This window comes from Oryctolagus cuniculus, chromosome 8, assembly GCF_051225735.1.
Source record: "Oryctolagus cuniculus isolate XC-2025 breed Fujian yellow rabbit chromosome 8, ASM5122573v1, whole genome shotgun sequence".
NCBI classification, from domain to species: domain Eukaryota; kingdom Metazoa; phylum Chordata; class Mammalia; order Lagomorpha; family Leporidae; genus Oryctolagus; species Oryctolagus cuniculus.
Genome location: NC_142874.1, coordinates 21,111,492 through 21,135,450, shown reverse-complemented (window position 1 = coordinate 21,135,450; position 23,959 = coordinate 21,111,492). Strand labels below are relative to the sequence as shown.

Genomic DNA, 23,959 nt, shown 5'->3' with positions numbered 1-23,959 from the left:
ATGACAATAGGTCTGATCTGATTTCATCATCATTTAAAAAATATCATCTATTATTTTTCACTTTATGTTTCTGTGTGAGAGCAAACTGTTGAAATCCTTACTTAATGTATACTAAGCTGATCTTCTGTATATTAAGATAATCAAAAATGAATCTTGATGTGAATGGAAGGGGAGAGGGAGTGGGAAAGGGGAGGGTAGTGGGTGGGAGGGACGGTATGTGGGGGAAGCCATTGTAATCCATAAATCGTACTTTGGAAATTTATATTCATTAAATAAAAGTTAAAAAAAAAAATTAACAGCAGAAGTCACTGTGCACTGACTCCCCATGCAGGACCTCTGTCCTCAATGAGTTGTATTGAGAGTTAACTGTAAAACCAGTTTTCAAACAGTTTGTGTATGTGCATATGTGTGCGTGTGTGTATGTGTGAAAATTGTTGACATCTTTCCTTAATATAGAGTTGGTCTTCTATGTACAAAGTTAATTGAAAATGAATCTTAATGGAGAATAGAACTGGGAAGGGGAGAGTGAGGGGGATGAGGCATGGGAGTGTGGGTGGGAGGACTGATATAGTGAGAAGAATAACTATACTCCTAAAGTTGCACTTATGAAAATTTGTATCCCTTAATAGATAGATTTTAAGAATAAAAAAAGAAAGTACTGAAGATTATTGAAAATTTCAGAGTCTGACAGTTTCTAACTGGCTGTGTATGAAAGGGAGCATGTATCATAAAAGAGAACATGTAATCTGGAACAATAGTATCAATCTGCCTGGTTTTAGTGCAAGTTAAAGTAAAATATCGAAAGCAATCTTCAACTGTGAAGTTCTCCATACATATCTGCTGCTAATTCATTCTAAGTAAAAGCAACAGGCATGTCTTCTGCCTTTTCAAAGGAAAATTAAATCACATACCCCTGATATTCTAAAGCAGTTTACATCTCTAAAGAGTATTTCCATTCAACTACCACACTGCCCTCTGTAAAGAACACTAAGATGGACACCACAGCTGTCACTCACCAAGCTCTTAAAACATGGTTTCAGAAGAGGGAACACAAGGCAATTTTCAGCCTATCACATGTAAAACAAAATGACACAGCGATTGGTAAAGAAGTCATTGTAACGTGGTCCCCTGTTAGCATGACAATTTACATAATAGGGATACATTGATTCCCACTTAGTAAAATGCTTCCTATCTTATCTAAATTAGTGTTCAAATTGGGAGGCGAGGGGAGAGAAGTGCTAGACAACATGAAATAATGCTGGACGCATCCACAAACATTTCTTAACATCACCCAGGCTTAGATATAACTGGTTGAGTTGGGACCATGTACCAATGGGGCTCTGTGGCCATAATAGGTAAAACCAGTTAGACTGAGCAGAACACAAAACTCTTTCATAAACAGGACAGCCTCTTTCGAGATCTTTTCAGAGAAAACTCTTTGCCATGAAGCCAAGGAAGTGTCTCCCCTGACAGTACAAAGCCTGCTCTTTTGAGCTCAGTAGCACTAAACCAAAGAACAAAAGTAGCTTCTCATGAAACCAGCACCAAAGTCAGGAATTACTTCCTCTGTTTTAAGGAAAACAGGACAGAACTCCTCCTGGGGTGACCAGTCTGCTTAAATGATCACAAGTAGTACAGGAAAAGGCTACCTTGCGCTGGGGACTGGCGGATGACTTCCAGAAGCTCTGACAACATTACTTTCCATGTGTTACAACTCTAGACTCTGTCGACACTATTCAACAGAGACCATGAACAAGTCCCTGAAGACTGTGGGTTCCGCAGTAGTCAAGATCACCCATCATTGTGATGTCAAGGTTCTAAGGCTCATGCCATAACTGACAAACTCTCAAACTGATATAGTGGTTTTCTAGATTTTGGCACCATCATTCAATTCTTCAAAATTTAACTGAGATGATGGTTCATTTGCATGCAGTTGTAAGAAACACAGAGAGATTTCAGCAACCTTCCCTCCAGTTTGCCCAAGCGGCAATATATTTCAAAGCTATAGTGCAATATTATTTCTTTGCATATTTTAGTATAATTATATAATTTTTTATACAAAAATAATATGTACAACATTAAAATGAATACATGATTCACCCATTTTCTGTTCTTGTAGCAAAACCCCTTAGGCTAGGTAATGTGTCAAAGAAAGAAGTTTACTTGTCTGACGGTTTTGGAGGTTGAAAAGTCCAAGAGCATGGGGCCCCACTGACTCAGCCTCTTTTCCTGGCTTATAGACAACCATCTTCACACTGTGTCCTTGCATGGCACACAAAGAGAAGGAGGTAAGGGCTTCAACAGGAGAACTGGGTGGGTGGGGGAAGAACTCTGACCATAGCAGTCTATTTTCACTTCTGTCATTGAACACTGACCTTTCGGCCCTACATACCAAATGGAGAGATAGTATCAATGTGATGCTGTGTCAATTATAAGGTTATTTTAACATATCACAAACACAAAATTCTTTTATTCAATTTCCCCCCTTAAGTGTTTAAATGGGTGATCTCTCACATCACACATAAGGGTGTTAATTGTGAAATTAACAACAGGAGTCACTGTGCATTAACTTCCCATGCAGGACCTCTGTCCTCAAATTGTTGGATTATGAGAGTTAATAGTAAAACTTGTTTGCAAAGATTTACTTCATTTTAATGTATTAAGTGGAGGATGTTATCTATGTCGCATAAGCTATAGTAATGTCTAAGTGCTCACAAAGGATGCACTATGCTTGGGTTCTTCAAAGTTGATTTTCTCAAATATATATACATACATACATACATATATAAATTAAACCTCTAAAAAAGTAAATGGTGATGAACTATCTACACAGGAAAGAAGGTTTTGTAGCAACACTGGCAGGAGGGCTGCAACCAAACTAAGTAGTTTTTGAACCCCCCCTCCTTCAGCATTCGCCATGTAGAGGGTGCTGGTAAAAGGAGTTATTCTAGAAGAGTCTCAGTGTCTCCACCTGCACAACAGAGATGATAGTGCACCTCAAAGGATTGCTGCAACTATAAAATGGGATAACAGTATAGAAAATTTAGCAAGCTAACTCACAGAATAATTCTTGCTTAATACCAAGGCTGCTTAGAAAAGACAGGGAGACATTATTTTCCAAAATAGTGAACACTATCATGGATGTTTGTCCATGGCCAAAGAGAAAGGAGGGAGAATATGTCACGCAATCAAATCCACTGAGCAACGACAAAACGTCAATCTTCTTGCAAGGTAGTTTATATATAGCCTCCCCTTGCCTCAACATCAGCTTCTGGGGTAAAAATTAGTAATTCCATTTGACAGGTGGAGAAACTGAAGCTCAGTGAAGTTGTGTGACTGGGGGCCAGATACCTAACAGTTGGTAAAGTGAGAACTCTCTAAGTCCTAAATCACACAGTGTTTCCATAGCTAAGCAGTGCCCCCCACCCCCAAGACAAGGGGAAAATATCCTTGGTATTATATACATATGCATGTATATATATTTTGCAGAATCATCTTCCTGGCATGTACCCGGGGCCTCAGTATCTTCTGCAGCTGGATTTGGTGAGCCCTCACACCCATTCATCCTTCACCCTCACAGGGCTGCTTCTGGACCCCTCGGCCTCTGTGGGCAGCTTGTTGATAACTCACAGGCAGCCAGTCTGTATTAGTGCCCAGATATGCTTTTAGTTGCCTGTTACCTTAGGCAGCCAGCCACACCTTGGCATCAGACAGGCTGGGAATAGCAGTCAATACCAAGAAAAGGTTATAATCAATGACTCTCCAGATGTCTACTTGTGCTGGCAGTTATGAGCCCTTGGGAGAACCCTTACACTCCCCATATGTTCTGGTCTCCCTCCTGAATCCCTGTAATTATCCTTTCTCATGTTGGTCCTCTGAACACCCTCATCTTTGCCTCCACCAAGGGAAACATCCTCAGTAGCTGATATCAAGCACCTGCTCCAGTGTTCCTTGCTGCCCTCTGCTGGCAAGAATAGGAAGTCATATTTTACCTCTCAGGACCATGGCACAGGGCAGGTACTTCATTGAGATGAGTCAATTCTGGAACACCAAATTGGAAGTGCTGTCACAAAACTAAGTCCATAAAATGAATACTATTTGAGAACATTTTTGAACAAATCAAAACCATTGTAAAATATCTAAGTGCACCCTGAAATGCTGCTTCTAGCTGCATCTGTCCTCTATCTTTTCATTCAAGGCAGAGTTCCAACATCACAGTGGAAAATCAGGCTCCCAATATTAATCATCATTCCCATAGTTTATAGAAATGAGCAAAAGAAATCACAAAATGGAGGATAAAGCGATAAAGCATATCCTACTCAGCCTTCCTAAAGAAACGATTAATGGTGATGATAATATACACATTAAATCAGATCTCCTAGTTCCCATGTCTGTTTCTCAAGTTGATTGAAACAGAGTAGAGGGGGATAGGATAATACGGTAAACACAAATTAAACACACAATTTGGCTACAAAAATGCATAAAGGAATGAGAGAAGAAAATCATGATGGAAGAAATGTAGTGATGCTATGACTATAATACCCTGGGCTCATAAACTACTCAAGGCAACGTCTCACGAAAAAGATTTTCTCACAATACTGCCTATTGAAACAGTGCTGAGGGAGCAGGGTGTTAGTTACTCCATTCCTTATGTCTTCATAGAGTAGACTGGCAATTGGATACACAAATATTGTAACTGCCTGGTCTTCACTTCTCCAACTTGGAATGAGATGTACATAGCATTCTATTCTTCTTGCAGCTAAGCTTGTGTGCTGATGCAGGGGACCCTCTCCTGTCACCTCACCTCTGGGAGGCAAGGGCAGATGGTAAAATAGTAGGGTCTTTGGAATTGGGACTGGAGATAGATTATGGATGTTTGAGTTTTGGCAAACTACTTCATATTTCCGCATCTCAGTTCTTATATCTGTAAAAAGAAGATAATGACTTTCAAAGTGTTGTGATGAAGTGTGAGATAAAGCATGGAATAAGATAATTCAATCCCTGATGCCTGCCTGACCCACAAACAGCACTCCAGAAACCCTGGAAGTATTCTCTCAGTGTCTAGATAGGGTTTCTCTGCCGCTCTGCTGGATGGTTCCCGCTCTGGGGCTCGCTGGGTATCAGAAGAGCTGCTTTATCACAAAGAAATACACACCTACCTCTTGGCTTCCAGCAAGTATATCCATATGCAGACAGTTTTCAAGGGTGTTTGAGATAGTATTCTTGCATGGACTTAGATTAGGGGTTGTCCAGTTTATACTTGCAGGGTTTTGGGTACACAGATAATATTCTAAGACAACACAGATTCAGAACGGGTGTTTGGCTCAGCAGTTAAGATGCCAGCATCTTCTACCACAGTGCCAGTATCAAGTCCCAGATCAACTGCCCATTCCACCTTACTACATATACTCCTTCTAGGAGGCAGGACTGCTGGCTCAAGTGCCTGGATCCCTGCCACCAATGTGGGACACCTGAGCTGAGTTCTTTAAACCTGGCATCAGCCTGATCTACCCCCTCACTACTCCAGGAACTTGAGCAAAGAACCAGCAAATGGAAGAACTCTACTTGTTACCCTCTCTGTCTTTCAAACACAGAACATGAATGACAACTGAAAAAAAAGATTTTGATCTGGTTAAGTCCCTTTGTGGAGACAAGTTGCATAGCAAAGGGCACAAATAAACATAGATGAAAATGTATTTCATACAAATAACTGAAAATACACCATGTTTCTCTTATTTAAAAATAGATCCAATGATAGAGGACAAAAATAGGTAACATGGTAACAAAAGTTGACTTGGGTTATCAGAAGGTCAACTCATTTTCCTACCTAGATGGTTTATTATGATCTTATTGCTGGGTCACAAGGTTTTGGCCAGACTGGAACACAATTGTCAACACTCATAGACACAAGGTAGCTTTTCTATGTACACTTTAAAAACAGGCACCAGCAAATACTGCTGGCTTTCAATGATGCAGAATGGAAGGATCCCTACTGTTCCAATTTTACAAAATATAAATAAAAAATCTGAAAGAGAGAGGAGAGTATCCATTCTACAGTTATTCCAACATAAATGCTTATTATGGTGATAGTGAACAAAATTACTTGAAATACAATTTCACATATTTCACAGATTATTTACAAGTAATCAAAACAGAATTCCTCAAATTCCTCAAGGACTCTCTGGATCTGATGCTCATTTGAATACTTTTCTGAGTAGATAGAAAATTGAGTTTCACACCAGTCACAGATCTTACCTGATGGATTCTTTAAGCAAAGAAAGATTAAGATAAAGGCTTCTGTCTTCTGTTTCCTTCCATTCTTTAGTCAATCATCTAATAGTGGAACACCTGAGGAAAGTGTAAATAGAAATCACACAATCAGACATGGGTAAATTTTGAAAGCATGTGAAGGGAATCTCCTGTGTCCTGGACACTCAATTGCTCAAAGGATGCAAAAGGTGAAAAGAAAATGGTTCAGAAACACTTTATTGGATGTGCTGTTGGGAAGCCACAGGATGAACTTCCTTGGCTGGGGAATGAAGGGAGGGACCATGGAAATGTCAAACTACAGCACAACTGGGATACCCATCGAGCCCACAGTTCAGCTTCCTCAGTAATGCATGACATTAAATGAAATTACTCAAATAAAGAACCTAGAAACAACAAAGCAGTGTGTTACTCAGTGTGTTAATATTCCTGAATTGAGAAATCCCCCATGTGAACTTCCTACTCGAAAAGCTGAATATCACAGTCTTAGTGAGCTTGAAGAAATTCATCTTAATTTAAACCTGACAGCATTAGTCACACCTGGTTGGGAATTTAGGCGTTACAGCGTAGCATTCTACCACCATTCTGTTCTTTCACATACAAGACATGGGGAAAATATTAAACACTACAATTGAAATGAAATTGCAAATGGAAGCAGAAGGGAAAAATGTCTCTGTGGGAATATGTACCCTATGATGCTAATGGTCTCTGAGCCTATATTTTAAAACAGGGTCGTGATAATGATCAGAAGAAGCTTCACTGCATTCTAATTATAAAGGCAGCTTCCGTTCAGCACGTATGTTTATATAGTGAGAAAATGATTAACAAGACAGGTGTGGAACCCTTGTTCTACTATGAGCCTTTTTATACACTCTAAGCAAAATACTACATTTTTAAAAACCTTCCTGCCCAAGTTTTCAGATCAAAATTCTCCCAGATAATACCTCAAAGAAATGGCAAGCTGTGGTTTAGAAAAATATGGAATTGACATAAATTTGGAGAAATCTCCAACGTGAGATGGTATGGATGAAAACAAATCATGATATTTTTCAAGAGAGCTTAAACTTGAAAGAAATCAACAACTCTCTGAGCTAGGGGAGTCTTCAATAGTGGTGCCCAAGAGTAAATTGTGATCTGTTACAAGGCTGGCAAATGACAACTACTGGGTCAAAAACAGGTCAAATACTTAACGTTACCCATGGTCATTCACTCACACAATATTGTCTCTGACAGTTTCAGGCTACAAGGTAAAGTTTCGGGCTACCCAAGTAAAGTGAAAGATAACAACATGTAAAGATTCTTTTTCTTGTCAGTCCTCCCCCCAAAATAGTTAACGATTTACACTGTACTAGATATTATAATGTCATCCAGAGTTGGTCTAGAGTATGCAGGAATATATGACCAGATGAAATGGAAGTAATATACCATTATACATAAGGAATGTGAGTATCTTTGGAATTTATTATCCACAGGTGAGTGCAACCGATCCTCAAGGACCAGAGAGACAACTGTACTCTCTGGCTTGGCCATGAGACATGGCAAATATGGAAACGTTGGCGAAAGGTAGTGTGAATGATTCTGAGTTAATCTTAAGAGTCCAGGGTAGCCACTAGCCCTCCAATGGCAGAATGAGAACTGTGAAAGAGACCCACTCTAGCTATCTACAAATTTGCATGAGAAACAAAACACTCATTGAGTCAGCCTGGTGTCACAGTGGGTTAAGCCACCATTTGTGATGCCCAAGTCAAAATGGTGGTACAAGTCCCAGCTGCTCTGCTTCCAATCCAGCTCCCTGCAAACGTACCTGTGAGACTGATGGATCATGCCCCAAGCTCTTGGGCTCATTGCTACCCATGTGGGAGACCCGGGGGTAGATCCATGATCCTTTTTTTCAGCCTGGCCCAGACCTAGCTGTTGCAGGCATTTGGAGGAGGGAACAGATTTTTGATATCTCTATCTACCTATCTACCTACCTCTCTTTCTCTATCCCCTCCGTGTGTGCATATATGTGTATATGTATGCATATGTGCATCACTCGGACTTTCAAAAAGTAAACAGACAGAACAAAAAATACTTACTGTTGATATTCTCTGTTTGAATGTAGCAAAATCCAAATTTCATGGGTGAGTATACTCTGCTTAAGCTTTCCCATAGAGGCTGGCTTCTCAGATTGACAACACTAGGAAAAGCATCTCACTCAAAGTTCAGGTGTGGTTTAAGTCTCAACTTCTGATGTTGATGGGCTCAACTGCAACAGGTGTTCATTCCTCTACCTATGATAAGAAAAACTGAGTGATAGCTAATCCAGACCAGCGGCCCACCACACTCTTAGAATGCTGCATTTTCTGTGTAGAGCAATGTGTGGATGTCAGCCGTGACTCCTCAGCTTGTGGTTTAAATGTCTTCTACATAAGGGAAGCCTCCCAGCACAGGAGGTTGAGACAAGTTTGCTTGATGTTGCAGTGGATTAGTCCACCACCACTTGTGATGCCACACTCCATATTGGAATGCTGATTTGAGATCCAGCTGCCCTTCTATCTAGCCCCTTACTAGAGAACCTAGAAAAGCAATGGACTATGGTCCAAGGACTTGGGCCCCTAGCTACTTACGTGGGAAGCCCTGCCGTAGTTCTAGGATCTTGATCTGACTTGGTCCAGTGCTGTCTATTGTAGATATTTGGGTAGTGAACCACTGGTTTTGAGGTATACATATCTCTCTCTCTCTCTCTCTCTCTCTCTCTCTCTCCATCCCTCTCTCTCCCTCTGTCCTTAGTCATTCTAAATTTCAACTAAATAAATAAAATAGGACATTGAAAACCCCACAAGAGTGTACAGCAACACATAGATGATATAAAGCTCTAAGAATTTGTGCTAAAGATGCTAGCTGACAGGGAATGAACAAAATGCATGTCAACCTTTAAAAATGTCATTTCACAGAACGCCTAGTGAAACACCTCATGATGTGAAAAGGCATACAGAGCTTTCATTGCCACTTTTCCTGAAATGATCAAGCTCACTAACGTCAATAGCTCCCTTACTTCATAACGATTTTCAGGGTCCACACATTTGCAATGAGAACCCAGAAGCTGCCCTTGCTCTCAGGTTTTCAGCCTTTCCTGTCATTCCTTTTGCTACCTTTCTGAACCCAGTTTCGGCTGTTTTAAAGGTGAATGGCTCAGCTAAAGCAAAACCGGTGCTACAGAAGGAGCTGGAAACAACAGACTGGTTGCCATCTCCTACTACTGAGACCAACATTTCATTCTAGGGCATTACTTTCTGGACTTCACTTCTAGATGCACTACTATAATTAATCATATATGTAGTAATAATAAGATCATTGCTTTGCCAAATATAGACAGGAAAGACTGACATTTAAAGTGTCATGGAGTGTTTTGGGGAAGATCTCATTATTGCCATTGTTTACCAAATTGACATATAATGTTTCAGGCAGTCTCTGCTTTCTAGAAGAATTTTTTAACATATTTCATAAAAAGACTACCAGAATTTTTATCTCCATGTTTTACTAAAACACCATGCCTGCTTTCCTTCTGAATCCACGTTTCAAGTGTTAGAGGTACTGAACAGCCCTAGAGTTCAACTGAATGTTTCAGTCTTAACAGAGCTCACTGAGGCTATTTGGAAACCTAGATGTCTGACTGCTCCTAATCAACGCTACTTCCATTTGTGTATGAGTAATTCCCTTATCAGCAAACTCCATTTGTTGGGTGATCTGTTCTAGCCCCCTGAAATCCCACTAGGTAATTCCAACAACTCTCAGGTTATGGTGTTTCATAAAAGCATTCCTGTAACCATCATTACATATTGATATCTATTTGTTTAGCACTATGAGATGAAGGAATGCAAGAGATTCCCCTCTATTCTTAAAAAGCACACAATTGGATTAGAACCGTAATCTTGGTTAATACCATAATTATTTGGCTATAATTACGGTTAAACCACAATCTTGCATAATTACAAACAGAAAAAGATGCATAATTAAATGAACCAGTTTGCTTACTGCATGATCCTCAGTCACGTATTTTCCTCTTTTCAGATCTCAAGTTCCAGAGAGGCCAGGACCTTGCTGAATTCGTCCTGGCACTTGGCACACAGTATTCTGCACACTCACAGATGCTCAATAAGTCATTTTTGATGAATGGATGTGCATTTGCTTAATAAAGGTGAAGATTAAATGAGTTACATACATGAAGACCTTAGGACAACATCTATTATTAAGACATTAATATAGTAAAATATTGGCCGGCGCTATGGCTCAAAAGGCTAATCCTCCGCCTGCGGCGCTGGCACACCAGGTTCTAGTCCCAGTCTGGGCGCTGGATTCTGTCCCGGTTGCTCCTCTTCCAGGCCAGCTCTCTGCTGTGGCCCAGGAAGGCAGTGGAGGATGGCCCGGGTGCTTGGGCCCTGCACCCGCATGGGAGACCAGGAGAAGCACCTGGCTCCTGGCTTCGGATCAGCGCAGTGCAGCGGCCGCAGCAGCCACTGGAGGGTGAACCAACAGTAAAGGAAACCCCTTCTCTCTCTCTCTCTCTCTCTCTCCCTCTCACTGTCCACTCTGCCTGTTAAAAAAAAATTGAAAAAATAAAATATAAAAAAAATTATAGTAAAATATTATCAAATGGATAAGATTTAGAATAGAGATTAGAATAGACATTCTAAAATTTATTTTAAAGTGACCTTGGAAAAAATAGGTGATAACAGAAAGAATACACCTTATGACACTATTGATGAAGGCAATGTATTAAGCATGGTGTTTAAATACATAAAGACTAAAGGTGTATAATAGCACTGCAATCCAACATTTGTTAAGCAAAACCCAAATAACATTTTTTATTTCAAAATAATGCATACTTTAAAACTGTTGTTAGGAGAGGAAGGGGGATGTAAATTAACACTTATCTAATCAACTGAAAGTATCTTCGGAGTTATTCAAAGACTCCCGAAGTAACTAAGAGGAATGCTCTGATTTCATAGCAAAGTATGTCTAGAATGATGCTCAACAGTATAATGTTCATAGAAGCATGAGCATTCTCCACCCAGGGTGACTGAGACCTTCAGAAGTTTACACAATATATTGGGAATTGCATACATTTAAATGAAGTATGAGTATCATAACGATACATGTCAATCTAGGAAAGCATCTGCAATCATCCTTTATAGGTAAAAATGTGTCTGAACAATTGATTAAATGGGCCATCTAGTATACCACGCGTATATGAATAGTTAAGTTCAAAATCCAATGCTATAGACTAAAAGCAATTATGTTAAAAGTATCCTACCTAGATAAATAAATGACAGACTCACTAGCCTTTCTAGCCATGATGACTCTCCAGGTGAACTCACCTCAAGCAAAGGAGCTCCTCCATCTCTCTACAGAAATGAACAGGAAATCAAGAAGCAGCACCTGCTGCAGAGACCCAATTCCCACTTCACGGATGTCAAGTGCCCAGGATGCTGTAAGATAACCACGGACTTTAGCCATGTGCAAATTGTAGTTTTGTGTGTTGGCTGCTCCACTGTCCTCTGCCAGTCTAAAGGAGACAAAGCAATGTTTACAGAAGAAAATTCATATCTCATAAAACATACCTGAGAAACAAATGGTACTTCATATGAATCTAATTCCAAATAATTAGGACTCATGTGGTAATAAAAGGAAATTTAGGAGGAAATTACCAAAGTAGGATAGTCTTATTCCTGCCAAACCGTTCATCATCATAGTCTGATCACACTCAATATCAAAGTGCCATCTTTCAAGGACCCCAACCACTTTTTTTTTTGGACAGGCAGAGTTAAACAGTCAAAGAGACACAGAGAAAGGTCTTCCTTTACTATTGGTTCACCCCCCAAATGGCTGCTACTGCTGGTGCGCTGTGTCGATCCGAAGCCAGGATCAGGTGCTTCCTCCTGGTCTCCCACGTGGGTGCAGGGCCCAAGCACTTGGGCCATCCTCCACTGCCTTCCCGGGCCACAGCAGAGAGCTGGACTGGACTGGCGCCCCAACCAGGACTAGAACCCGGGTGCTGGTGCTGCAGGCAGAGGATTAGATAGTGAGCCATGGCACCAGCCTGACCCCAACCACTTTTAATATATGAGGTGACTCCCACCAGTTCCTGAGCCAAATACTTTGATAACCAATCCATAACACACAGCAAGATATTCCTTTACATTGTTCAATTATCTCTAATTTTTGAAATCTATAGGGAAAGAAAGTGGTTTGCCATCTGCAGGATCACTCTCCAAATGCCCACAGCAGCTGTGGCTACACTTGGCCAAGTTCAGAAGCCTGGATCTCCAGCCAAGTCTCCTGGGAGGGTGGCAGAGTCCAAGTATTTGAATCAACAATGGATGCCTCTCAGAATGCGCATTAGCAGCAAACTGCATTAGAAGCAGAGGCAGAGGCAGGACTGAACACAGGTACTCTGTGTTCACTCTTCTCATGCCCCACATTCCACCATCAGCACATTTCCACCACTGTTATTTTGTATCTCCTTTCAAAAGCAAGAAAACTTGCCCCATACATGGTCAAGCTCTGGTTTTCACATTCACAGTACTTGGTCTTGGGTTCCAAGATGGCAGAGTAGGGAGGGAGCCTACTGCTCTAGCCCAGGAGAAGATAGCTTTAAAACAAGTGGACAGAGTATAGTCTCAGAGAAGAGTTAGGGAGAAAACAGCAAAGGAAACACTACCAAAATTAAAGGGACATGGTGGACATACATAGATGGTGTGGGTGCCCAGGCTCAGGTCTCCAGCAGCAGAGCCTACACACCAGCATTGGAAAGGGGGGTGGGGGTGAGACCAGACTGCAGCAGCCCAAGCCAGTGGCAAAAATAGCTGCAAGAAGAACCTAGAGGGAACCCAGCTTGGAACCCCATGGGGGATAGTGTACCGGCTAAACTAGAGGAGGGAAATGAAAAAGGACAATCACTTTACAATGGCATCCTGTAACAAGCCGATAGAGCAGGTGTCATTTTGGACATATGTAACAGCTGTGCCAGCTCGTGTCCATGCCCAGCAACTAGTTGAGTGCAGACCCTGACTGGTGGGGAGAACTAACAGGGGGATAGGAGCCTGTGACTATGTGAGGCTTCTCTACTGGGACTGTGAAAAAAACTGAGGGAGTGTGGGAGGGAGCATGGCTGGGACTCTGGGCACTCACACTGGGAGACTCCACACGCTCAGGGCTTCCTGGTTACCTGGAGAGAGACATCGCTGGAGAATCTGAACTTACACTGAGGACTGCACAGATCCTTTGTGTGCTCCTTGGGACAGAGTGGATGAATATTATAGCCACTGGGGCTAGCGCTGAGGTACTGGACTCCATTAAGGAGAGGAGCTCAGCTGAGCAGAAAAACTTTCCCTTCTGATAAAAAAGAGAGAGCGAGATTTATCATGCCCAACCTGGGTGTGTCAACATAGGCATGCCCTTAACCCTGGAGAACTGAACAGAGCTCTCCAGCCACATCCACTACAAGCCTCTATAGAGATTCAAAAGCAGACATTCCACTTATCTACACAGTCACAGTACAAATATAAAACACACCAGAGCAAAAAAGGAAAAAAAAAAAAAAGAACAATGAGTATCTCCACAAATGCCAAACAACAAATGCAGCAATTCAAGAAACAAGAAGGAGGAAGACAACATGAAGTCCCCAAAACAACACAATGCTTCCATGCTAGATTGTGAAGATGATGAGATGGAAGAAATGCAAGAAACGGAGCTCAAAAAATTGATCATAAGATTACACAGAAATAATCAGAAGCAAACGCACAAACTACTGAAATCCATACAGCATATGAAAGGAAATTTCTCCCATGAAATTGACATCAGAAGGAGAAATCCAAACGAAATGAAGAATTCAACAGAACAAATACAAAAATGCAACTGAGAGTCTTAACAATAGAATTGGTGAAGCAGAAGAAAGACTATAAGACTTAGAAGACAAAGCACAGGAAAGAATACAGTCAAACCAAAGACAAGAAGAGGAAATTAGAAACCTAAAAAACACGGTTGGGAATATACAGGATACTATAAACACACACACACACACACACAATTTGGGTTCTAGGAGTTCCTGAAGGCATGGAGAGAGAGAAAGGATTAGAAAGCCTTTTTAGGGAAATATTAACAGAAACCTCCCTAGTCTGGAGAGATAAAAAGACATCCAAGTACAGGGAACATACAGGAAATCTAATAGACATGGCCAAAAAATACCCTCACCACAACACACTGTAATCAAACTCACCACAGTAAAACCTAAAGAGAAGATTCTAAAACATGCATGAGAGAAACGCCAGATTACTTTCAGAGAATCTCCAGTTAGACTCACAGCAGACATCTCATCAGAAACCCTACAAGCTAGGAGAGAATGGTGAAACTTAGTCAAAGTCTTAAGAGAAAAAAACTGTCATCCCAGAATATTATACCCTGCAAAAAGATCTCATTTATGAATGAAAATGAAATAAAGACCTTCCCTAACAAAGAGAAATTAAAACAATCTGTTGCCACCTGTCCAGCCCAACAAAAAATGCTTAAGGATGAGTCGCACACAGAAACACTGTCATCACTATGAAAGAAGGTGAAGGAAGGAAATCAATCAGTGAAAGCTCAAAGAAAATTCAAACTAAAAAATGGGAATGTTTTTGGAAAAACGGCAGGAAAAAGTGATTACATATCAATAGTCACCTTGAATATAAATGGCCTCAACTCCCCCATTAAAAGGCACAGACTGGCTGAATGGATTTAAAAAAACATCTATTTGCTGCCTACAAGATTCACATCTCATCAAGAAAGATGCATGCAGACTGAAAGTGTAAGGGTGGAAAAAGATATGCGATGCCAACAGAATCCAAAAGGAGGTAGTGTAGCCATCCTAATATTAGACAAAATAGACTTTAACACAAAAACTGTTGAAAGAGACAAAGGATAGGCTTGGTGCTGTGGCACAGTGGGTTAACACCCTGGTCTGAAGCACCAGCATCCCATATGGACACCGGTTTGAAACCTCGCTGCTCCACTTCCAATCCAGCTCTCTGCTATGGCCTGGGAAAGCAGGAGAAAGGCGGCCCAAGTCCATCAGCGCAGCTCCAGTCATTGTAGCCAATTGGGGAGTGAACCAGCAGATGGAAGACTGACTGACCACTCTCTCCCGATCTCTCTCTCTCTGCCTCTGCCTCTCTCTATGTAACTCTTTCAAATAAATCAATCTTTTTTTTTTCTTTTTTAAAAACTTTTATTTTTAAATATAAATATAAATTCTGAAAGTACAACTTTTGGATTATAGCGGCTTTCCCCCCCATAACCTTCCTCCCATCTCCCACTCCCTCTCCTATCCCATTCTTCATCAAGATTCATTTTCAATTATTTTTATGTACAGAAGGTCAACTTGGTATATACTAAGATTTCAACAGTTTGCACCTACACAGATACACAATGTATAAAGTACTGTTTGAAGATTAGTTTTACCATTAATTTGCATAGTACAACATATTAGGGACAGAGATCCTACATGGGGAGCAAGTGTACAGTGACTCCTGTTGTTGATATAACAATTGACACTCTTATTTATGACACTAGTCTTGTTTATGTGGTCCCTTTGACATTTAATCCTATCTTTTTGATCAATTATGAACTGCAACTGATCACTTTGGCTAGTAAGATGGCATTGGTACATGCCACCTTGATGGGACTGATTTGGAATCCCATGGAACATTTCTAGCTCTACCATTGGGGTAAGTCCGAGAGAACATGTGCCAAACTATACATCTCTTCCCTCTCTTATTCCCACTCTTATATTTAACAGGGATCACTTTTCAGTTAAATTTAAACACCTAAGAATATTTGTGTGTAAATCAAAGAGTTCAACCAATAGTATTAAGTAGAAAAAAAATACTAAAGGGAATAAAACAGTAAGTTTTTCCTTGACAGTCAGGACAAGCACTGATCGAGTCATTGTTTCTCATAGTGTCCATTTCACTTCTACAGATTTCCTTTTAGATGCTAAGTTAGTTGTCACTGATCAGGGAGAACATATGATATTTGTCTCTTTGGGATTGGCTTATTTCACTAAGTATGCTGTTTTCCAGATTCCTCCATTCGGTTTCAAATGACCAAATTTCATTTTTTACTGCTGTATAGTATTCTATAGAGTACATATTCCATATTTCTTTAGCCAGTCTACTGTTGATGGGCATTTAGGATGATTCCATGTTTTAGCTATTGTGAATTGAGCTGCAATAAACACTGAAGTGCAGACAGATCTTTTATCAAATAAATAAATCTTTAAGAGGGGGGGCACTATGTAATGATTAGGGGATCAATTCAACAGGAACATGTAACTACTATAAATATATATGCACCTAATCACAGGGCAACTGGCTATTTAAAAGAAATGTTAAAGGATTTAAAGGGAGACTTAGACTCCAGTGCAATAGTATTGGGGAACTTCACTACTCCACTTTAAGCAATGGACAGATCAACGAGAAAGAACATCAACAGGAGAAGAGCAGATTTAATCGATGCTATACACCAAATGGACCTAACAGAGATCTAGAAAACTTTTCGCCCTACAGTCGCAGAATACACATTCTTATCAGCAGTGCATGAAACTTTCTCTAGGACTGACCACATATGAGGCCATAAAGGAAGTTTTAGCAAATTCCAAAAAAATCAAAATCATACCATGCGTCTTCTAAGACCACAATGGAATGAAGCTGGAAATCAGCAACTCAGGAATCTCTAGAGCATATACAAACATGGAGACTGAACAACATGCTCCTGAATGAACAGTGGGTCAAACAACAAGTCAACAGAGAAATCAAAAAATTTCTGGAAACAAAGGAAGACAACAACATAACATATCAAAACTTATGGGATATAGCAAAGCAGTGTTAAAAACAAAGTTTATAGCAATAGCTGCCGAAATCACAAAACTGGAAAAGCACCAAATAAATGAGCTACGTGCATCTCAAGGATCTGGAAAAAACAACAGTAAACCAAACCCAAAACTAGTAGGAAACAAGAAAAAAATTAGAGGAGAAATCAACAAAATTGAATTAAAAAATATAAAAGATCAGCAAAATGAAGAGCTAATTTCTTAAAAAAAAAAATAAACAAAACTGACACACCATTGCCCAACTAACCAAAAAAAAAAGACCCAATTCAATAAAATTAGAGATGAAAAAGGAAATGGACAACACACACCACAGAAATAAACAAAATCCTCAGAAATGACTACAAAGAGCTGTATACCAACAAACTGGGAAATGTAGAAGAAATTCCTAGACACATATAAGCTACCTAAATTGAGGCATGAAGACATAGGAAACTTAAACAGACTCGTAACCAAGACAGAAGTTGAATCATTAATAAAGGCCCTCCCCACAAAGAAAAGCCCAGGACTGGATGGCTGCACTGCTGAATTCTACCAGACATTTAAAGAAGAATTCACTGCAATTCTTCTGAAGCTATTCAAAACAGTTGAGAGGGAATCCTCCCAAATTCATTCTACAAAACCAGCACCACCTTAATTCCTAAACCTGAAAAAGATGCAACAGAGAAAGAGAATTACAGGCCAATTTCCCTGAAAAACATACATGCAAAATTCCTCAACAACTTCTAGCCAATTGAATCCAACATCAGAAAGATCACTCACCCAGACCAACTGGGATTTATCCCTGGTATGCAGGGATGGCTTAACATTCACAAATCAATCCATGTGATACATCACATTAGAAAAATGCTGACAAAAACCGTATGACTATCTCAATAGATGCAGAGAAAGCATCTGATAAAATACAACAGCCATTCATGACGAAAACTCTAAGCAAATTGGGCAAAACTTGGAAGCATTCCCACTGAGATACAGTACCAGACAGGGATGGCCACTCTCACCACTGCTACTCAATATAGTCCTGGAAGTTTCAGCCAGAGCCTTAAGGCAAGAAAAAGAAATCAAACGGATACCAATTAGAAAAGAGGAAATCAAAATTTCCTAGCTACAGATGACATCATTCTATACGTAGGGGATTCAAAAAAATGCCACCAAGACTCTACTGGAACTTATAGGAGAGTTTGGTAAAGTAGCAGGATATAAATTCAACACACAAAAATCAACAGCCTTTGTATACACAAACAATGCCAGCTGAGAAAGAACTTCTAAGATCGAACCCATTCATAATAGCTACAAAAAGTCAAATACTTTGGAATAAATATAAGCAAGGATGTCACAGATCTCTCCAATGAGAATAACAAAACATTACAGAAAGAAATAGAAGAAGATACCAAAAAATGGAAAAACCTTCCATGTTCATGGTTTGGTGGAGGCAATATCATCAAAATGTCCATTCTTCTGAAATCAATTTAAAAATTCAGTGCAATTCTGATCAAAACACCAAAGACAATCTTCTCAGATCTAGAAAAATGATGCTGAAATGCATATGAAGACACAGGAGACCTCGAATAGCTCAAGTCAGCTTATACAACAAAAATAAAGCCAGAGGCAGCACGATACCAGTTTTCCAGACATACTCCAAGGCAGTTATAATCAAAATAGTCTGGTACTGGTACAAAAACAGATGGATAGAACAATGAAACACACAGACTAGACACACCAGAAATCAATCTGCACATCTACAACCAGTTTATATTTGATTAAGGAGCCAAAAAACTGATCCCAGGAGCAAGGACAGTCTCTTCCTGAAATGGTGCTGGAAAAACTCGACTTCCATACACAGAAGTTTGAAGCAAGGCCCCTACCTTATCCCCTTACACAAAAATCCACTCAACATGGATTGGAGACGTAAATCTATGACCCAACACCATCAAATTATTAGAGAACAGTGGAAAAACCCTGCAAGACATTGGCACAAGCAAAGAGTACTTGGAAAATACCCCAGAGGTGCATGCAGTCAAAGCCAAAATTAAACATAAGATTACTTCAAATTGAGAACTTTCTGTATGGCGAAAGAAACAGTCAGGAAAGTGTAGAGGCAACCAAAGGAATGGGAGAAATTATTTGCAAACTATATAACTTAAGAAGGATTAATAACCAGAATCTACAAAGAGGTCAAGAAACTCCATAACAACAAAAAACAACCCAGTTAAGAGATGGGCCAAGGACTTAAACATTTTGCAAAAGAGGAAATCCAAATGGCTAACAGACACATGAAAAAATGTTTAGGATCACTAACCATCAGGGAACTGCAAATCAAAACCACAATGAGGTTTCGCCTCACCCCGGTTAGAATGGCTCACATAAAGAAATCAGCAAACAACAAATGCTGGTGAGGATGTGGGGGAAAAGGTACCCTAATCCACTGTTGGTGGGAATGCAAACTGGTGAAAACCACTATAGAAGACACTTTGGAGAAACCTCAGAAGTCTGAATATATTCCTACCATATGACCCAGCCATCCCACTCCTTGTAAGTTACCAAAGAGAAATGAAATCATCACACAAAAGAGCTATCTGTATCTCCATGTTTATTGCAGCTCAATTCACAATAGCTAAGACATGGAATTAACCTAAATGCCAATCAATGGAAAACTGCATAGAGAAATTAAGGGATATGTACTCTATGGAATACTACATTGCAGTAAAAAAAAAAAAAATCCCATCATTTGAAACAAAATGGAGGAATCTTGAAAACACCATACTTAGTGAAATAAGCCAGTCCCAAAGGGACAAATATCACTTTCTCCCTGATCTGTGACAACTAACAGGACACCTAAAAGGAAACCTCTAGAAGTGAAATTGACACTAAGAGAAGCAATGACTTGAACAGCCCTTGTCTTGACTGTCGAGAAACAGTTTATGCTTTTATTGTTTTCACTATGCTCTTTTTCTACTTAATGCCACTGGTTGAGCTCTTTACTTAACATAGAATTAATCATAGATGTTTAAATCCATTTGAAAATAGATCCCAGTTAAAAAAAATAAGAAATGGAATAAGAAAGAGAAGAGATGTACAGTTCAGCAAAAAGTTCCCATGGACTTACCCCTGAGGGTAAAGCTAAAAACTTGCCATGGGACACCAAATCACATGAAGCTGGGTGGTACTAATGCCACCTTACTAATCAAAGTGATCATATTAGGTGTGTAACTGATCATATAGATAGGATGAAGTGTCAAAGGAATCACATAAACAAGACCAAGTGTCTGCTAATGACAATAGAGAGAATTAAAAAGGAGAGAATGATCCAACATGGAAAGTAGTCCACACAGCAGACTCACATAATGACAAATGCCCTAAACAGCACTCTGACCTCAGAATCAGCCCTTAAGGCATTTGGATCTGACTGAAAGGCCCATGAGAGCATTTCAGGCATGGAAAACCAAGATACTGTGGCAAAAAAAAAAAAAAAATGATCACCATGAAGGATGTCTGTGAATGAGGTTCCAGGGTAAAGAAGAGGCCATCAAAGAAGGATGAGCTTTTCTTTGAAGGGAGGAGAGAACTTCCACTTTGCTTATGGCCTTGTCTAAATACTGCCAGAGTTTGTGGACTCAAAATGCCTCCATAGCCTTGGCAGCTCATGTCAAGAGCCTCGGGTGATTACTGATGTCATCAATACGAGTGTCAACTGTTAAATCAACATTACAGGAGTCACTGTGCACTTACTCCCCAAGTAGGACCTCTGTCCTTAATGAGTTGTACTATGAGAATTAACTGTAAAACTTGTCTTCAAACAGTACTTTATACTTCGTGTGTGTGCATTAGGGTAAACTGTTGAAATCTTTACTTAATATAGAGTTGGGCTTCTGTATATAAAGATAAGTAAAAGTTAGCATTAATGAAGAATGGCACGGGCAAAGGAGCAGGAGGTGGGATGAGACTGGGGGGTGGGAGGGTGGGTATGGGGGCAAGAACTGCTATATTCCTAAAGATGTACCTATGAAATTTGTATTCATTAAACAAAATCTTTCTTAAAAAACTCACAGTGTTCATACCACACAAAATACTGGATGACGGGTGCATTATGAACACCCTGATGCTAGAGAAGAGCACCGGAGATGGTTATTCATGCAATCACCCCACTAAAAATGTAAAATTCTAACTGTGACAGCTGCTATGAAAGGGGAACTGTGCCTGGCTTTGTGGTGTAGGGAGTTAAGCTGCCACTTGCAGCACTGGCACCCCATATGAGTGCTGGTTCGAGTAGCAGTTGTTCCACTTCTGATCCAGCTCCTTCCTAATGTGCCTTGGAAAGCAGAAAAGAATGGCCCAGGTTTTTTGGCCCCTATGCCCACCATGTGGGAGACCAGGAAGAAACATTACTATGCTCCTAAGTCTGCATATATATTAAATACATGACATTTGTTCACTTAACATTTTCATTAGATTTCATTTAAGGTAAACAAAATTCATGTATTTCACACATACAAATTTAGGAACATAGTGATACCTCCCACCCTACCCTTCTTCCCATCCACTCTCCCACCCATTCTCCTCCTTCCTCTATTATTCCCAAGAACTGTATCTATGAACTATATTGAATCTGTTAAGACTAACTGAAAATAAAATAAAACCCTTAAAATAAAAAAAGGAAAGGTCAGCTGAATCACAAGAAGGATTTCAAAAACAAAAAGGGGACCCAGCTTATAAACAAAAAAACTACAATGGCTGTTCTGTTGTTCAGTGATGATTTGTTTTCCTTCTTTGACGTTCAGTTTCCTAGTTAAACCTAATTTTATTTTCCTGAGGTAAACATACTTTTTTTAATTTCTGGAGCACCTAGTGTGTACATCATGGTACTATACTTTAAATTACTTCCACCTTAAAAAAAAAAACTTAAAAATAATTCTACAGATGAGACATCTGAAATTCAGAGAGATAGAGAATCTCCCCTGAGTCCTATGCTATTTATCATCTCAATGATCTGGGGAGTGTAAATAGAAAGAGAAGTCAGAGAAGAGAAGGACGGGTGCCCGCCCGAAGGATTCCAGAATCCAGGTGCAGAGGGGCAGTCTCCAGCATCCAAGGAAGTCCATTGACAGGCTGAAATTTATATGAGACTGTATTCATTTGACTTAAATTCCCAATTTATGAATTTTTAATGGTTCAGTTTGAAATATATGAACAAACATTTATTGAATGAATACAAAACTAGACCATGCAACTTATTCTTATCCATACAGAAGGAATTTCACATTGTTCTATCTATACAGAAAAGTTTACTGTCATTGGAAGCAGTTTTTTTTTTTTTTTTTTGGTGGGGGGGAGATTTATGTAGTTAATTGAGAGAGTTATAGACAAAGAGTGGGAAAGACAGAGAGAAAGGTTTTAAATCCACTGCTTCCCTCCCCAAATGGCCACAACTGCCAAAGGTGGGCCGAATTGAATCCAGGATCCAGGAGCTTCCTCCGGGTCTCCCACATGGGTGCAGGGGCTCAAGCACTTGGGCCATCTTCTACTGCTTTCCCAGGCCATAGCAGAGAGCTCGATTGGAATAGGAGTAGGAAGGACATGCACTGGTACCCATATGGGATGTCAGTGCTGCACGTGGAGGTTTAGCCTACTACACCACGGTGCCAGTCCCTGGAATTAGGTTTTGAATATTTTCTTTAGTATAGTCTGTCACTCTGTGGCCTAGGGAAAATGTTTTGGATTTTCTGGGATTGAAAAAGCATGGGTAGTGATTTCAAGCTTTCTTATTTCAACCACTTTCTAGGCTGTGAGTCTTTGCAAACGTGATGAATGCAACAATGCATCAAAAAGATACCATATACACACACACACACACACGTATGATATATATATACACATATGTATGATATATACATATATACACATATGTATGATATATGCATATATACAAACACACACACAACATGTAATGTGACGAAGTATGTTTTATCACAGGAATGCAAGTGTGGTTCAGCATCTATAAAAAAAAATCAATGAAATCACATCAGCAGAACGAACAACAAAAAATAAATGAACATCTCAACAGATTAAGGGAATGCTCCCGTCAAAATCCCTTAATGATAAAAAAAAATTCTACTAACAAGGTACAGGAGAAATATAGCTCAAAATTATCAAAGCTAAATGATAAACAATAGCCAATATCATACTGAATGGGAAAAAGCTGAAAATATTTCACCAGAGTTTTGGAGCAAGATAAGAACTCCACATAGACCATTCTTAGTCAATACAGTATCTCAAGTACTCACCAGAGTACTCAGGTAAAGTAAAGAAATAAAGGATGAAAATTGGGAAGGAGGAAATCAAAATACCTGTTTTTTCAGAAGACCTGATTTTAGACGGAAAAACTTAAAACACCGCAGTCAAAATATGTTGGAAGTGATAAACCAGTAAGTCACAGGATACCAAATCAATGTTAAAAAAAAAAAAAGTTGCATTCTTACACACCAATAATGATCCTCTGAAAAGGTTAGTTTAAGATCTTTGTAAAAAGTAAGCATGGGAAGAGGAGAGGGAAAAGGAAGGAGGGTGGAGGTGGGATGGAGAGTTGAATGGAAAGTATCACCATCTTCCTGAACCTCTATATATGAAGTATATGAAATTTGTATATTTTAAATAAAAAATAGGAAACAGGAAAAAAGAAACCTAAATTTATAATAGCTACAAAAATTAAATATTTAGTAATAAATACAACCAAATAAGTGAAAGATCACAATAAAATTATAAAGCACTGCTGAAATAAATCGTCAGACA

General features: G+C 39.6%; 2 protein-coding genes across 24 annotated transcripts in view; both read right to left on the bottom strand.

Moving 5' to 3' along the window:
• LOC138843593 (rho GTPase-activating protein 20) overlaps positions 1–10,437 on the bottom strand; it is a 51,568-nt gene extending 41,131 nt beyond the window's left edge. For 16 of the 22 annotated variants that reach the window (XR_016211678.1, XR_016211681.1, XR_016211679.1 and 13 more), the window contains exons 1-5: positions 10,285–10,437; positions 8,346–8,540; positions 6,256–6,348; positions 4,805–4,924; positions 3,993–4,041 (exon numbers count right to left, since the gene is read on the bottom strand). Coding sequence is in view for 11 of the 22 variants with exons in the window: in XM_089302108.1 (XP_089158234.1) it covers positions 3,993–4,041; positions 4,805–4,910 (155 nt within the window). In the remaining 11 variants the exon portion in view is untranslated. Of the gene's footprint in view, positions 1–1,016; positions 1,068–2,163; positions 2,679–3,992; positions 4,042–4,804; positions 4,925–6,255; positions 6,349–8,345; positions 8,556–10,284 lie in introns of those variants that run through there. The other 6 variants (XM_089302116.1, XM_089302122.1, XM_089302107.1 and 3 more) reach the window with 5 other exon arrangements.
• A 1,238-nt stretch (positions 10,438–11,675) lies between these two features.
• The window catches only part of LOC149124896 (uncharacterized), a 37,875-nt gene continuing 25,591 nt past the window's right edge, over positions 11,676–23,959 (bottom strand). The window contains exon 4 of one of the 2 annotated variants that reach the window (XM_089302127.1): positions 11,676–11,815. The gene's annotated coding sequence lies outside the window, so the exon portion shown is untranslated. The remainder of the gene's footprint in view (positions 11,816–23,959) is intronic. The other variant, XM_089302129.1, reaches the window with a different exon arrangement.